The sequence below is a fragment of the Nelumbo nucifera genome, chromosome 1 (genome assembly GCF_055504915.1).
Source record: "Nelumbo nucifera cultivar China Antique chromosome 1, China Antique-T2T, whole genome shotgun sequence".
NCBI lineage: Eukaryota > Viridiplantae > Streptophyta > Magnoliopsida > Proteales > Nelumbonaceae > Nelumbo > Nelumbo nucifera.
In genome coordinates, this window is record NC_142649.1 from 196,376,693 (window position 1) to 196,391,528 (window position 14,836).

The 14,836-nt window shown below is 36.8% G+C and overlaps 1 protein-coding gene across 2 annotated transcripts in view; it reads right to left on the bottom strand.

Moving 5' to 3' along the window:
- Positions 1–748: 748 nt before the first annotated feature.
- Positions 749–14,836, bottom strand: part of MAP1A (methionine aminopeptidase 1A) — a 31,979-nt gene continuing 17,891 nt past the window's right edge. For both annotated transcript variants that reach the window (XM_010265896.3, XM_088895748.1), the window contains 9 exons: positions 9,592–9,643; positions 9,425–9,466; positions 7,907–7,968; positions 7,712–7,810; positions 5,924–5,997; positions 5,751–5,820; positions 5,495–5,560; positions 5,318–5,406; positions 749–1,236 (listed from right to left, as the gene is read on the bottom strand). In XM_010265896.3, the coding sequence (XP_010264198.1) occupies positions 1,159–1,236; positions 5,318–5,406; positions 5,495–5,560; positions 5,751–5,820; positions 5,924–5,997; positions 7,712–7,810; positions 7,907–7,968; positions 9,425–9,466; positions 9,592–9,643 (632 nt within the window). In that variant the 3' untranslated portion in view covers positions 749–1,158. The remainder of the gene's footprint in view (positions 1,237–5,317; positions 5,407–5,494; positions 5,561–5,750; positions 5,821–5,923; positions 5,998–7,711; positions 7,811–7,906; positions 7,969–9,424; positions 9,467–9,591; positions 9,644–14,836) is intronic.

Genomic DNA, 14,836 nt, shown 5'->3' on the forward strand with positions numbered 1-14,836 from the left:
CGACGACAAATCATAGATTCTCCGGCAGGCAGAACAAATTATTTCCTCTCACTAAACTCTGTTATATCCCCGGTCGTCATTGCCGCTCGAAGCTAGTAGTCGATGATTGAAACTGATTGAAATCTCTCCCCTACTCCTCTATCATCCTTTGTTCCCATGTTGGCATTAATTCTCCATCTCAGGCTACATTAAATAAGTCTACTCTCGTTACTAGCTTGGCATTCATCAAATCCACACCCATGGTTCACAACGTTCAGCTCTCACAAGGCCTCTCTGCTTTATCCGTCATAAAATCCATACAGACAAAGGGGTCTTCATTGTTGTCGTTTCATCCCTTTGCTTTCTCCGCCATCAACTCGACGGTGTTCATTGTTGCTGATGTTATCAAAGGGCTTTTTAGGTGCAAAAGTGATGGGGATACAAGTTCTGAGTTCAGCGTTTCTTTCCCTTTTTCCTGTTTTACTTTGAAACTTTGAAGAATAAAGGGTAAAATAGTCTTTTTCGTCTCTGTTAACAGACGCTAACTGTAAGAGAAATATTAATCAATTGTGAGAAAGAGTAGAGGTAGCATTAATCAATTTTCAAACACTAAAGGTACAATTAATCAATTAGCTAAACCATAAGGGCAACTTAAGAAATTTATCCAAAAAAAACTAATCCAAGACCAACACTGTTACCTCCATTAACTTGAGCTTTCCAGCGCACATTGCCGTACAGAATAGTGCAATTCCCAGGGCAGAAAAGATGGTAGGAAAAGTGCCACTTCATCATTTGTCACATAGTTCAAGAAAGAGAAAAACACGCATCTCCAATTTTATTTTAAGATAAATTACAGATTGGCCATTCTTCGACAGTGGTGCATACATGTCTCAATGTTTAAAACAGCAGTCGCAAAATCATGGGATATCATACTCAAACCCAATTGGGCGTAAAAGAACATGTAGCTTAACAGCCCATTGATCACAATTGCTCCAAGAGTTAACGCTTGAATCCTACAAGCAGGTGATCTATGATGTGAAATGGACCCATCTAATCACTACTTGCTTCATTTGAAATGGTGCCAATCCATTCTCTGACATGACTGTATCATTAAGAGCTGGTTTCAGTTCTTATCCGCCGATTGTAACCTACATCAAACTGCTACTGAGCTTGGGGTGGTCATGCACTGAGCCAAGGGAACATCTTGGGCGAACTAGGCAACCGTCCTGTAAGAACTTCAACTCCAGTGTCGGTCACCTGCAAAACAAGATCTGGGGTAAGTAGTACATTCAAAGTGCCCCATCTCTTTAGCAAAAAGTCATAGTTGTTGAACAAAACAATTGAGATAGTATATCTACAAATCAAAGTGACATGTAAAAGTTTAGTTGCTTGGCGTCTTGAAGACGATAAAGAAATCAGTGATTCAATGGACATGACTCTCATTCAACCCATGTCGAGAGCTTTCACGTACAAGGGAAATTTTTGAAACTAGTTCAATGGAGACACTTCATGCATCTTATATCAAGGCGAAAGGGATTGTATAGCAATAATTTTAGGCATAGCATTGATCAAAAATCACAAATACAAGGGTAGCTAGCATAGATCCATGATATCTTGTTTCAAAACATGATACCAGCGTATATCTTTTCAAATCACATATTTATAATTGTTAATTATAAGTATCCATTATTGCGAGATTTAGCAAAGTGCCACATTAATTATATTTACAATCAGAATCTCAAAACAAAAGAAGAATTTATGGTTGTAAAAACGAGTAAAATAAAAGGCAAAACAAAAGTATAACCACTTGGATTTTTATAGCCTATATACAGTGAGTACGACTTCTATAAATTCGTTTTTTACAATCACTATTCTAACCACAAAATATAAGGCCATTAATTCATTTTGTGCAAAATGATAATTCAAGTACAAATGATATTTCGAGTGGAAAACCTAGTTGTATTCTAAGGTGGTTTGACGTTGACTTAGACCTTCGAATTCAAAGAGTGAGATTATGCAAGTTTCAGGAAGAGAACTTAAATTTTTCGGCTTCTTGCTTGGGCTGAAATGTGGGGACCCTGCCATGCAAATATCTAAGCATCTTTTGGGGGCAAAATACAACTCCAAGACCATCTGAGACCCAATAATTGACAGGCTTGATAAGATATTGGCATCTTGAGAAAACAGGTATCAATCAAAAAGTTGCTAACTCACTCTTTTGGCAAATGTACTCTCAAGCTTACCAAAATACTGTATCTCTTCTGTTTTCTAGAAGTGCCAATGTAGCATACATTTTGGAAAAATCAATTAGGGCTTCCTGTGGTGGACTGGAAGAAAATATGCTCACCTAAAGCTGAAGAATTATCATTCTGGTATAGTATGCTATAGTTACTGCTTAGTAGACAAGAGCCCATCTCATCTCATAGAGATTCAAGAACAAGGCTGTGGGATCATAAGGGAGCATTCACAACTAGCTCAGGCTAAACAACAACAAAAATGGCCCCTTTCCTTGTAAAAGTGTATGGCAGTCAGCAGCACCTTCTAAAGTTAGCTTTCTGGGTTCAGACTGCTTGTTGTAGATGCCTCACAGTTGACAACCTCAATAAAGGAGGAATGGACCATACAAAAATCACTTGCCTTTTATGCTCCCAGGCAGAGAAGAACCCTATCAGCTTTTTCATTCCTTGTAAAGTGGCTGCTGCAGTTGAGAGGCATCTCTTGGAGACTTTCAAGGTGCAATTATTGTTTCTTGAGACCCAAACACCATAAGGTTGGCAGTTAAGGGTCTGAATAGAGAAAGAAAACTCCTTGGGCTTCACAAAAATGACAGCATTTGTATTTACACTCTTCAGTCTTCCCAAACTGGAAATAGTGCAAATACAAATATGTACGGTACAAAGCCTTGTATTGTGTATTTCTATTTTAAACCTGTAATTGCACCATACATATTTGTATTTGCACTCTTTCCACACTGAGCCTTAAGCTCAGTTTGGAAGGAGTACAAATGCAAATATGTAGAGTACGAAACCTTATATTTTGTATTATTTTGTATGTATTTGTATTGTACATATTTGTATTTGTACTCCTTGCAAACTGAGCCTTAGGCTCAATTTGTTTGCAGTAGAAATGAAATTTGCAATAGTGTAATATACACATGGGAGTGCAAATGGGATGAAAGCAAATTATGGTCGGATTTAGAATCAAGTTCAACTTTGTTTTGTTTGTATTTGACAAGTAAATAGGAAGTAGAGTGATGTTATCCCTAACTTCTTTCAAAGAGAATGAAGGTAGGAGAAAAGTTTTTGTTTGGGAGGATTAAAATAAGAAGCAAAATGATATAATCCCCATTCTGAACCATCAACAATTGTCCAATTATAATATTCTCTGAGTTAATTAACTATTCCAACTAAAACTTTTGGTGGAAACTGAAGAGACTTATCACCTCACTTATGCCTATCCAGAAACCTTCTCTAGTTGGTTGTTACTCGTTAGTCTTCAATATGTATACGGAGGGTGAGGGAGGCAGAGACTCAGCCACCCATTAAATCCAGTTTCTGCCCCTTTCTGAACAAATTGCCCAATTAAATAACAAGCCAAAAAACAGTGGAACCCCAGCCGTAATGTACAGATTCGTACACATTGTGCACTTCCCTCTCCCTCTATCTCAAATGTGAAGAAAAAGTAAAACCCAAGTACAAAAGTAATCTAGCAGATTCATGCAATCAGGTGGAGCAGGTCTTTTATTTAATTGTTCTTGATTACTATATTATCACAATCTAGGGACAAAGAGACCAGAGTTGTGCTGGGAAAGCATTGACATGCCTGGATTGTTGGTAAAGTTTCTGAGATGGATGTGGTTTCAACCACTGCCGATATTTTTGTTAAGTTGTTTATGAAGGGCTGTTTCGAGGAGGTACAATTATTATAATTAGAAGTTAAAAGCTAATTATAAATTACATTTTTTAAACAATTATTATTAGAAATTGGTTGTGTTGAAGGGAGGTATTTTGGTTTCTGTTTCACATTTGCTCATTTCCCTGGCTTTTTGTTTTTCCTTTTTCTCACTCATCTCTTGGTTTCTAAAGTGGGTTTTGGGATTTTTTTTCCTTTCCTTTTTCGTGAACATTAAGAGTGTACTGTTCCAGGAGATTTTTTTCTCTAATGCTTGCCATTTTATGTTTTTTCCTTCTCTGATTTCTTTGTTTCTTCTCTGGGTGCCTGAGTTTCTATTTGCATTCAGTATTTCTTTCTTTACTCTACTACAGTAAACTTTTATCTGGATGAGTTTTGTTTAAGTGGGTTTATGTGGGAGTGGTAACTGACGCTTGTTTTGGGAAATGAGATTTATGAGGGCTATCTATTTGCTTCCCTGTCATCTTTTAAGAGATTTGGGCATTTGGTTGGTTGATAAGAAAATTAGATGACACCTGAAGGGCATTTGCGTCCTTTCACATGTCACTTAATGTTGCTTAATGATTTTGGACTAAACTGGCAGTTTGGGAGTTCTCGTACTGCAGTAGCACGTTTTCAAGTTCAGGTACTAAACTGAGACTACCCCTAAGGTACAGGGTACTAATCTGGAATTTACCCTTCTTTTTAATAAAACAGTATCATCTATCCAAAGAAAACAAAGGATGATACAAACTCTTTGCAGGAAGCTCCTGAGAAGCTCCACTATAAGAAGATCAATAAGCCACAAACTTGAGATCATCTATACCTTTATCCTTTTGACTTTTTGTTTTATTTTATTTATTTCTCAAACAGATAAAACAACTTGTATCAATTTCAAACAGTAGCTTAATTTCAAAAACTTAGGTGGTGTTTATGTGTCTTTTGGTCTGCAGGAAGCTCAAAAGACCAAAAATGGTCTTTGCCTGTTCGGTATCGTGTAAACCAAAAGACCCGAAGACAAGCACGGTTGACAAAGACATTACCATGCTTCAAATGAAGCTTTTGGTCTTTCCATGCTGAAAATGGCCTTCTCAGCTGTTTTTAACAGTCCGGTAGACAAAGACATTACCAAACAATCTTGGTCTTTAAAGACAAGACCCAAAATCTCAGTGTGTCTTCTTGCCTACAGGGCTGTTGAAAGATCTATCCAGAAAGACTCGCCAAATGCCACCTAAGTAAGCAAGAACAAAACTCGAAGACAAAAAATCATCATTGCAGTCAAATAGGAATATTCAAAAGGGAAAAATCAATGATACCAGAAAGGCATGGTACCAGAACAGCTATGACCATTCACTTCTTTTATGAAACTGGTTGACTGGATGTAAGTTTTCTGGTATCATGTCTTTCTGGATTTATAGTTAAACCCTATTAAAAATTAAAATTTTACCAGAAGTGTTTGTTCAAATTGAGCACTGCGTTTTCCATCTGCAGTAACAGCTGTCCATCCATCAGGCCACATCCGGTCACGCCAGACTCCTATAAAGGAAAATATTTTAGCATCTATTATCAAACCTAAAAGTGTTAAATACAAGAGCCCATTATTTCCTTAAATTTCATAATGTACCTGCATTGATCATTGGTTCAATGGTAAACGTCTGTCCTGCTTTCATCACACCAACAGCTTTGTTTCCTGTCTGGGTTAAGGTTAGCAAACATAAAACTAAAGGAGAAATCGCTGAGAGCAATGAACCAAATCACAATACATAATCCTAAGTTGGCATTTGGCACTAAATAACACAGGTTATTTTTCTGAGAAGATCCACAAAACAAAAGGAATATGTAAGGAAAATAATAGGCTGCTTTGTAACTTGTAAGGATACTTCCATAATGTGGAATATTAGGGGCACAGTGGAACAGTTCTCCAATACCGTGACCACAGTATGATTTCACCTGTTTTACAAGATCCCATAGATAAGAATGTGACAGATATTTGCTGGGTTACTTTAAGAGAAAAGGTATCAAGTCATGATTGCAAAAAATGTAGGCATATTACCACAGAGAACCCTGACATTGAAGCATGTCGATTAATGACTTCCCCCACTTCACGAAAACGTACTCCAGGTTTAACTGAGATCAGGAAAGTACAAAGTTTCAGGATCAGTTTAAATTTCTAACTTAACTTAACAAAACTTTTCCCAAGTCCTAGATAGGCTACATGAAACTCGTTCTACCATTCCACTCTGTTGAGTGCTGTTTTATTGAATGCAATTATTTAAGTTTCTACTAATAGATTAACAATTTATAATAAAAACTAACCAAGCATAAATTCCAGAAATCTGATTCAGAGACCAAGAATGTATGAATTATGAAAGTTTCAACACAAACAAGAAATTATAATGCATTCAATCAATAAGGCCAGGTAATCCCCTCAACAAAAAGGAGGAAAAGGAGGGTTGGGAATTGATTCAGTTATGATGCATCACTCCTTCCAAGAATGAACAATTCCAACGAGTAATAAATATTAATTTGAAGAGGAAAGAAAGTTGCAGAGCATATAATTGAATATAAGTGCATGACTTCTTAAATTCCAAGGCACAACACAACTAAACTCAGAAAAGCCTTATCCTAATTATTTTAGTATCATGATATCATCATCATTACAAATGCAGGGCTGATCCTAACAGCATCTAATTGAGGTGGCTGTAAAAGGTTTGATCAAGCTGGAATTAGACACTACGAGGTCCCCAACTATCTTCCTTTAATACTTGGCTTAAGTATTGGCAACAAAAGGGAGTGGACAGAACTTGGAAGATTTCCAGAAAATAAGAAAACAAGGGGAAACACTACTGAAACATGCATAAAAATGGTCTGAAATTGCTAGTGAAATGTTTAGGAAATGACCAATGGGGGTGACTGTTGAACTACTATCAGAATATTGCATAACTTAGCAGTCAGTAATGAAAAATAGCAGAAATAAAAGGAAAACAATGAGGTAAGAAGAGAAAAGAACAAGTGGAGAAGGTTATTGATGATTCAACAATGAAAAGAGAAAGTATGAACAATAAAAAAAGAAAATCTAAGATAATAACACAGATTCAATAACCTAGTACTCAACAAAGAAATGTATCTGTTGTAAAAAAAGATCCTAATGGAATCAGCACTGCTAGATTTCTCTAAGGCTGTGTTTGTTTTTAAGGAAAAGGTAGGGATACAAACCTTGTATAGGTTTCCCTAACTTTTCCTTCAAACCAAACAAAGCCTAAGTGACAGCACCTAGAGATGTATGTCAAAAAAAAACACCTAGAGATGGATTTAGCACCATCAGCTTAGATCCAGTACCTGCATTTTAATCCATTACCTATTAAACCAAATTTAAATAGGGTAAGAAGCTTGTAAAAAATAGAATGTTATACTGAAGAAGCACAAGACCTTTAGACCAACATTACCCAAGAGAAAAAAATTTATTGTATTAATCGATAAGATCTATGCATCTTTATATCCCCACGAGAAAGTCCAACTTGTAACCTTTTTATCATATTCAGTTATGAAGCCATAGGAACTGAAAGTGCCTAGATTTCCATATGCAGCTTGCTCTGATATCCTGCAAGTCATAACCTTGTCCAATGCAATGCAGTACAAAGTTATATATTCTTTAGTCTTAATTTTTCTATGCATTGTAGCTAAATTTGGAGTCTTAAGATTATGTGATTAATAGAATTTACTAATTGAAAAAAAAAAGTCATGGTGCTGAATACTAACAGCAATATCAAATGGGAAACCATTAGTTTTAATACTAAGATGAATAACAAACACGTATGTAACACATGAATCAAATGCATACCTATAGATATAGCTTTCTCCAGGCACTCGTAAGTACATTGAACCAGCTGCTTAGATGCTTCATCAACATTTCCCACAAAGTATGTCTCATTAAGATCCCCTGTATGGTTGTCCAAAAAATAGTCAAATATAAAGCTTTTCAGAACATATCAGCATGCTATCCAAATGAATCAATGACCAACATAAAGCTTCTTACCATGGACACCTTTATAATAGACAGTCACATCGACATTTACAATATCACCGTCCTCCAATCTCCTATAAGAAAAGGACTAATGGGTGAACACACCAGATGAGAAAGAAAATATTGCAGGCACCAAACAAAGTATAACTGAGGCTCCATTTTATGGATGTGTCTGGTTAAATGAGAAAGGTAGAATTGATCACATAGTTTTCAAGGCGCCAAGGCGAGGCTAGGTGACAGGGGGGGGGGGGAGTGCCTTGTTGCCTAGGCAATGGATTTTTTTTAAGTAAAAACCACATATCCAGGGTAGTTCCCTAGGTTCCATAACCATCTTTCCTTAACAACTATCCATAATTTTCATAAGAAAATTAGAAACTTCATGTTTAAGTCTAGAAAATCAACATATTTATGAGAAGAAAAAGAAGAAAGAAAAGAAAATTCAAAAAAGTATAGGGGCTGAACCCCTGTTTTTGTTATAGGAAAAGAAGAAAAGAAAAGGTGGAAGAAGAAGACGTAGAAGAAGAAATGTGTTGGTTAGACAAAATTTTAAGTTCTTCCCTTATTGGTTCAGATTTTGAAGATACTGAGGGTTCAATACAGCAGTTATCAATGTTTGTGTTGACTAAACCCTAACAAACAAGAAAATAATAAAAAGAAATTAGTTTATAAAAACAAAATGAATATTTTTGTTTAATAATGTCTATTTTATAATTATAATCACAAAAAAATAACAATATAAAAGTATTTTATAAGACAGTATATAAAACTGCTTGGTGACTGGGTGAGGTGAGCCTCCAAGGGCAACTTGTCACCTAGGCACCTAACTAGGCATCGCCTTGACAACTATGATTGATCATTATCTGGATCAAGAGAAGGTGCAGTCTTGGGGAAACATTCTGCGTATCCTGTTTCCCCTTGCTTTGTCCCAGACTATTTGCAAGGAACAGAATAGGCAGATGCTTGAAGACAATATTTTCAGTTCCTATGTTTCTGGTTTTCCATTACAGTAGAGGTTAAGAGGGAAAGCAAATTTGATATGTCCAGCACAGATTGGAAAAAACAAATCTCAATCAATCATTCTTTTCTTGTATGTTTTTCCTTTATCCTTCTGATTGCTTACTAGATACAATTATACATGCAACTTTTTTATTTGATGAATAATTACACATGCAACTTTGGTTCATCAGTTCAGCCCCTTAAATCCTCATCAACAAATACATTTATGTCTATAAAAAGAAAAGACATTAAACTATTTTTTATACTTGAGAATTATCACCCCATTGTCTTTAGGATTCAAATATTCTTACATGGATTACACCATGCAGCACCCAAAATCAGGCGCAAAGGCCTGATCAGTTCTTTTTTTTTCTGATCAGCAAGGGCTGAGTGGTTATTTAATCCGTAACCAGATCAGAAACCATGACTGTGGTGTCTACTATTTCTCCAAGCATTTGGGGAGCATTGTAGTATTGTTTTTCTCTTCTAACATCAATGGAATTCAATGTTATTTATTTAAAAAATAATATATACCTGGCATCTGGAATTCCATGACAGATGACTTCATTAACAGACCTGCAACCAACAAGATGAACGATACAGTAAAAGAAAATTCCTTAGGTGAATGCTTTTACATATTCTTGGACAAAATTTAAAATTGAGGCTTGGTTAAATGAGACATATAGTAAAGAAATACCTACGTGCAGCAAGATTTTGGGAAGAAATGATAATTTAGTGGAGATGGGTATCCTCCTGAAAAGCCAACAAAACAGAACTTATTATCCAAAAACATTATAGAACAGTAGCTATCACAATAAATGAATATTATTTCTAATCACAACAAATTATGGCAATAGTAATAGATAAAAGAAAACAGGAAAAAGTTGAGAAATCCCACAAATTATCATATCAATAATATATATACCCATGTAGATCTGGGAAAAAGTTGACCCAACCCGAGAACCCGACCCAACCCTACCTGAAAAAAGAGGGTTAGGGTCCAATATTTAGCTACTAATTGAATTTGAGAATGACCCAACCCGGCCCCGCCCGGAAAAAACTGAGTTGGGTTGGATTGGGTCATGGGTCAACCCGCTGACCCAATTGTCAGGTTTTATTGGGACTTTTTATGCAATGTTAGAGGTTTCCACTCTTTAATTTTTATTATTTAGTCTTTACTCTTTATTGTTTTTGTTTACTCTTTAAATTGTTAATTTTCAAGCTTCTTTACTTTATTTTTGAAATTCTAAGGTTAATTCCTTTAATTTTGGCATTTTCATGTATTTTCTCTTTATTTTTTAAAATTTCAGTTATTTTTTGGGATGACCAGAATTGACCCATAGGTCAACCCTAACCCGAACATTTAGGGTTAGGGTGTAGCATCTGACAACCCAACCCGAAATCAACCCAAAGTGCCTCTGGGTCTAGCATCTGACAACCCAGCCCGAAAGCAACCCAAAGTGCCTTTGACCCAACCCGAACCTGACCCAGCCAACTCAATTGCCAGGTCTATACCCATGTCTTCTGAGAGAAAATGTTGGGACATCTTTTTCTTTGCCTTTGGGATGGGAGGAATTGGTGCAAAAAAGTTGTATTAGTGAGAGTGACAGAGAGAGAGAGAGAGAGGAAATGCAACAATATAAGAAGAAAAAGGGCAGTAAAATATTCCATGCCTTAATACATATTCAATCTGAATACCACATGCTTATAAAGAAAATCTGTGAAGTCATTTCCCAGTTGTACTAGAGAATAAAATGTTGACAACTAAAAGGAATAAAATGTTTAAATAGGATGCCACTTTTAAATTCCTTTAGATACAGGCGAGTTGTGAAGTTTCCAATAAATGCACCCTTGTCTTATTAGCAACCACATTCCTCAACTTATTCATTCGCACTATTTAATAATTCCTTCCAATATAAACATCCTTGCTGACAGCATTATTAGCATCTATTTATACATCCTGAGTATAATACCTACAAGGAAACAAGCCTTCCATATTATCTAAACAAATGGGCTACCATTGTTCCACATGGAAGGATTGGTTTGCTACATACCAGTGTAGAACTGAAATGTTTAACACTGTCAGATGAGTGTGGGGCAGCTGAATTGCATGATAATTCCATGTGACATGACAGCCATGTTTAGTGTGATGTATCTTCAATCATGTGGTGTAAGCCCACATCCACACCTGTGGGCATATAGTAGCATACTTGTAAAAACTAATTCAGACTGCCATAATGTGAACACATATTTCTTTTTGTTGGAAAAAGGTAGGTTGTTTCTCAAAAAGATATAATACAATCAAGACTAGCTTACTGTGAATTGTACTATCCAAACACAACAAACTCCTTCCATCTATTCCTCTTGCTAGCCTATCTACAGGTGTGTCCATGTCCATGGACCTTAGGATTCTTCTAACAGGTTCATTTTTTATGCCAAAGATCTTGCTTTTTTAATTAAATGTTGAAGAACCAAGTGGCCATCCAAGGAAGAAAGCATCCGTCTAAAACCACCTAGTACTTGCTCTTAATATGAATTCTCTATAACCCTAAGGACTACCCTCCCTTCAGCCCTTGCAGGAATGCTAACGGATCTTCCTTATTACACACCCCACCCCAATTGACCCTGATCCTCACCTTATCCCCCTCTAGAAGGTCATGCACTGTTACAGAGCAAGTACCTAGCAACACTTTATCATCCTCTAATAATTGAATTTATTGGAATAACTCTTCTCTTTTCATAAATGGACAACTCTGTTGGTAACAAAATCAACAATGATGCCAGCTTCCAATTGTCAAAAAAAAAGAAAGAAAATAAACAATAATTTCAACTTGGTGCTTCTATTCATTAAAATATCTACAGCTCCTCTCCTCCAGACTAAATCATAATATTGCAACTTGTATGAACCACCATATACTCTGAGGGGTTATATCTATGATCTCAAACAACTCAATGATGTCAGAATGAGGATCACATCATGAACCAGATAAGGGAATATTCCATGGATCATCACAAAAAAGGTAAAGAGACAAGATTGGCATTCTCATCAATCTTATTATGGGATGCATCATGCATGCAAGCATCAAGCCTTCCATTCTTTGTTTATGAACCTCACCAGTATTGATAATCTCAACTTAAGGAAAATTTTACAATAAAAGGCTCTGATTTTTCCCTACTGTATAACTTATACAAGCAAGTGCTAAAGCCTTTCTAAAGCCAAAATCTCATCGGAAAATGAAAAGAGATAAAGATATCAAAACAGATGGAGATAGATGTTGACAGCGTTCCAGCTGCTCATATGAAGCTCTCCCTTGCTCTTGATAATGCAGCACCGCATACTCCAATCTTCCTTCAAGATTCTCCAATAAACTCTTCTCTAGGAGAAATATATTCCCCGTCTTTATCTATTGTAGCTTTTCCTGTATCTAAGACCACTTCTCTACATTTTCTGGTACTTATCTGTTAGGTAGAACATAATAGAGTTCCTAAAAAGCTAGTAACCCCAGCCCAGACTCATCAAAAAATAAAGGTCCATGTGTTGAGGCAAATAGGAAGAAAAATTAAATACAATCTTTCAAAACATTGCAAAAGCAGAGTACTAGTGGCCCACTGGGCCCTGGCACTGGAGATATCAAGCAATTTAATATAGATCCAATAATCAAGAGTGTGCAACAACAAGCAGATCCAGCCCCTCTCACATGATTGTATAATGCAACAATGATTGAACTTCTTTCTCTCAATCAAGTCACCAATTCCTAGAAATTACTACCTTACTGGAGTTATTTATTGAATAACACTCAGCTTGTGAATAGATATGGAATTGGTCTAGATCATCGTCCTAGAAATTATGCCATAGGTCGAAGAGGCTAGATCTTTAAAAGGCCTGTTTTCTGGGGATATTTAGGGTGAAAGGTTGCTGCTCAGCATCAGTTGAAGATTTCTTTCATGGATGGGCATGTACAGGGGATTAGAAAGAGAGGCAAAACTGGTTGCTAGCATGTTGTCGTGGACGTTCTTCCTATTTGACTAATGACTACTTCAACCGGCACATCAAATATTGTTCTACCTCTGGGGTAAGGGTGAACTTTTGGGAAGACCTTTTCTGGAGAAATATGCATCATTTGCCTTTCCACCTTATTTACCCTAGAATCTTTGCCCTGCCATATATATATATATATATAGTGACATAGGCCCAAAGCTGAACCTAGGCTATAGCCCTTATCGTAGGTGCTAAGCCCAGCCCATTATTATAAATAACTCCTACCACTAGACAGCAGGTCAATGCCAAGTGGACTACCCCTGAACAAGGAAAGGTACAACTTTGATGTTTCTGTGTAGCTAACACAGGAGTTTCGAATATAGAAATGATTAGGGATATTAGGGGAACATCAAGGTTCAAAATGTCACAATGTATCAGTTTTTAAACCCACCAACACACTATTTTAAACCCCCTCCAAATGTACTTATCCAGTTACTGTGAATACAAGGCTGAACAAATAAAATAAAAGAGTATTTTCCCGTTGAAAAATTGCAATACATAATTTTTTACATATCATGAGCATTGATACTTAGAAACATGGGGATATCATTTTAAGCTACTTCTGGCAAGCTGGAATTGGAAACTATCAAGGACTTTAAGCGTCTGTTTGGCATCGATGCGGCTGCTCCAGAAAACAGTGACACATCAGCGCCACGTCAGAAAAAAATGGTGTTCCAGGAAACGCCTGTTTGTTTGGAACCGTTTTTCCATAAAAAACGGTGCTCCAAGCCACACCTTGAAAATTGAGAAGGCATGGTTTGGAGCAATGCCGAATTTGGCATTTTCTCGGATTGCAACTTATTGCTGCCAACGAGGACATGATGTGGCAGTGACGTAGACTTCATAATATGGGTACCAGTGCTGAAAACAGACATGGAGCACTAGTACCAAACAGAAAGTGTTGATTTTGCTCCAGGAAACGTCCTACCTGGCAGCAACGCTTCCAAACAGAAAAAAAAAAGACACTGTTTCTCAGAAAACAGTGCTTCCAACCCACACATCAGCAGCACCGTTTTCCAGCATCGATGCCAACATATACTTTAATAGGATCAAAGTTTGATTCTTCAGCAGGGTGGGCAAGTATGTAAGTAGATGGTGATTTACCAAGCAGTGATAAACTGGTTGAAAAGTAAAGCAAAATGTTAATTGGGCCTTGCGTTTCTTGGTAATACATGCCAAGGCCATGGCCTCCAACTTGAACTACTTGTTCAAGTGGATCCCAAGAAGTGCAAACAGAATGGCAGACAGCTGATTAGCAAGGTCGGGTATCTAGGACAGTTTAATGTGGGATGAACCAGGACCAAGGGGAACATTGTAAACCTGTCATGTCAATGAAGAAAGATGACTTTGTCAGCTTAGGCTGTGCTATAACTGTCTGCTTGTACAGTTTTATCTCTCAATAAATAAATAAATATATATATATAAAGTATTATTGCTTATCCAAAAAAAAAAAGGAACATTTTGTAACCTGAGGGATCATAGAGCAGAAAACTCTTCAGCAAATCTAAACACACTATATCAAAGACCTCAATGCCAAGCATAATCATGAAGAGGATTCTCTCCTTGGCACTAATTGACCCCTATATTAAAGAAAGGATGGAGGGATGCTTCTCTTCCTTGAGTAAAAATTATAATGTAAAGAAATAGTAGCTTTTGGTTCTCAGATTTGAGGATATGGATTTGGGAGTGGCTCTTGGTCCATGGGCACAATCAGTCCACTAACATATAGTGATTACTGATTATTGTAGGACAGTGTAAGTGCAACCTAAGAGGTTTTGCCAAAAACCATGGGAGAGGAGAGGAAGTTCAAGCTGGCGGGCAAATGGAGACTGGAGTTGATCATTGAAGCCAAATCTTTCCTGTTCGAGCAGGGAAGGACAAAGGGGAAGGTTCACTTGAAAATCAGA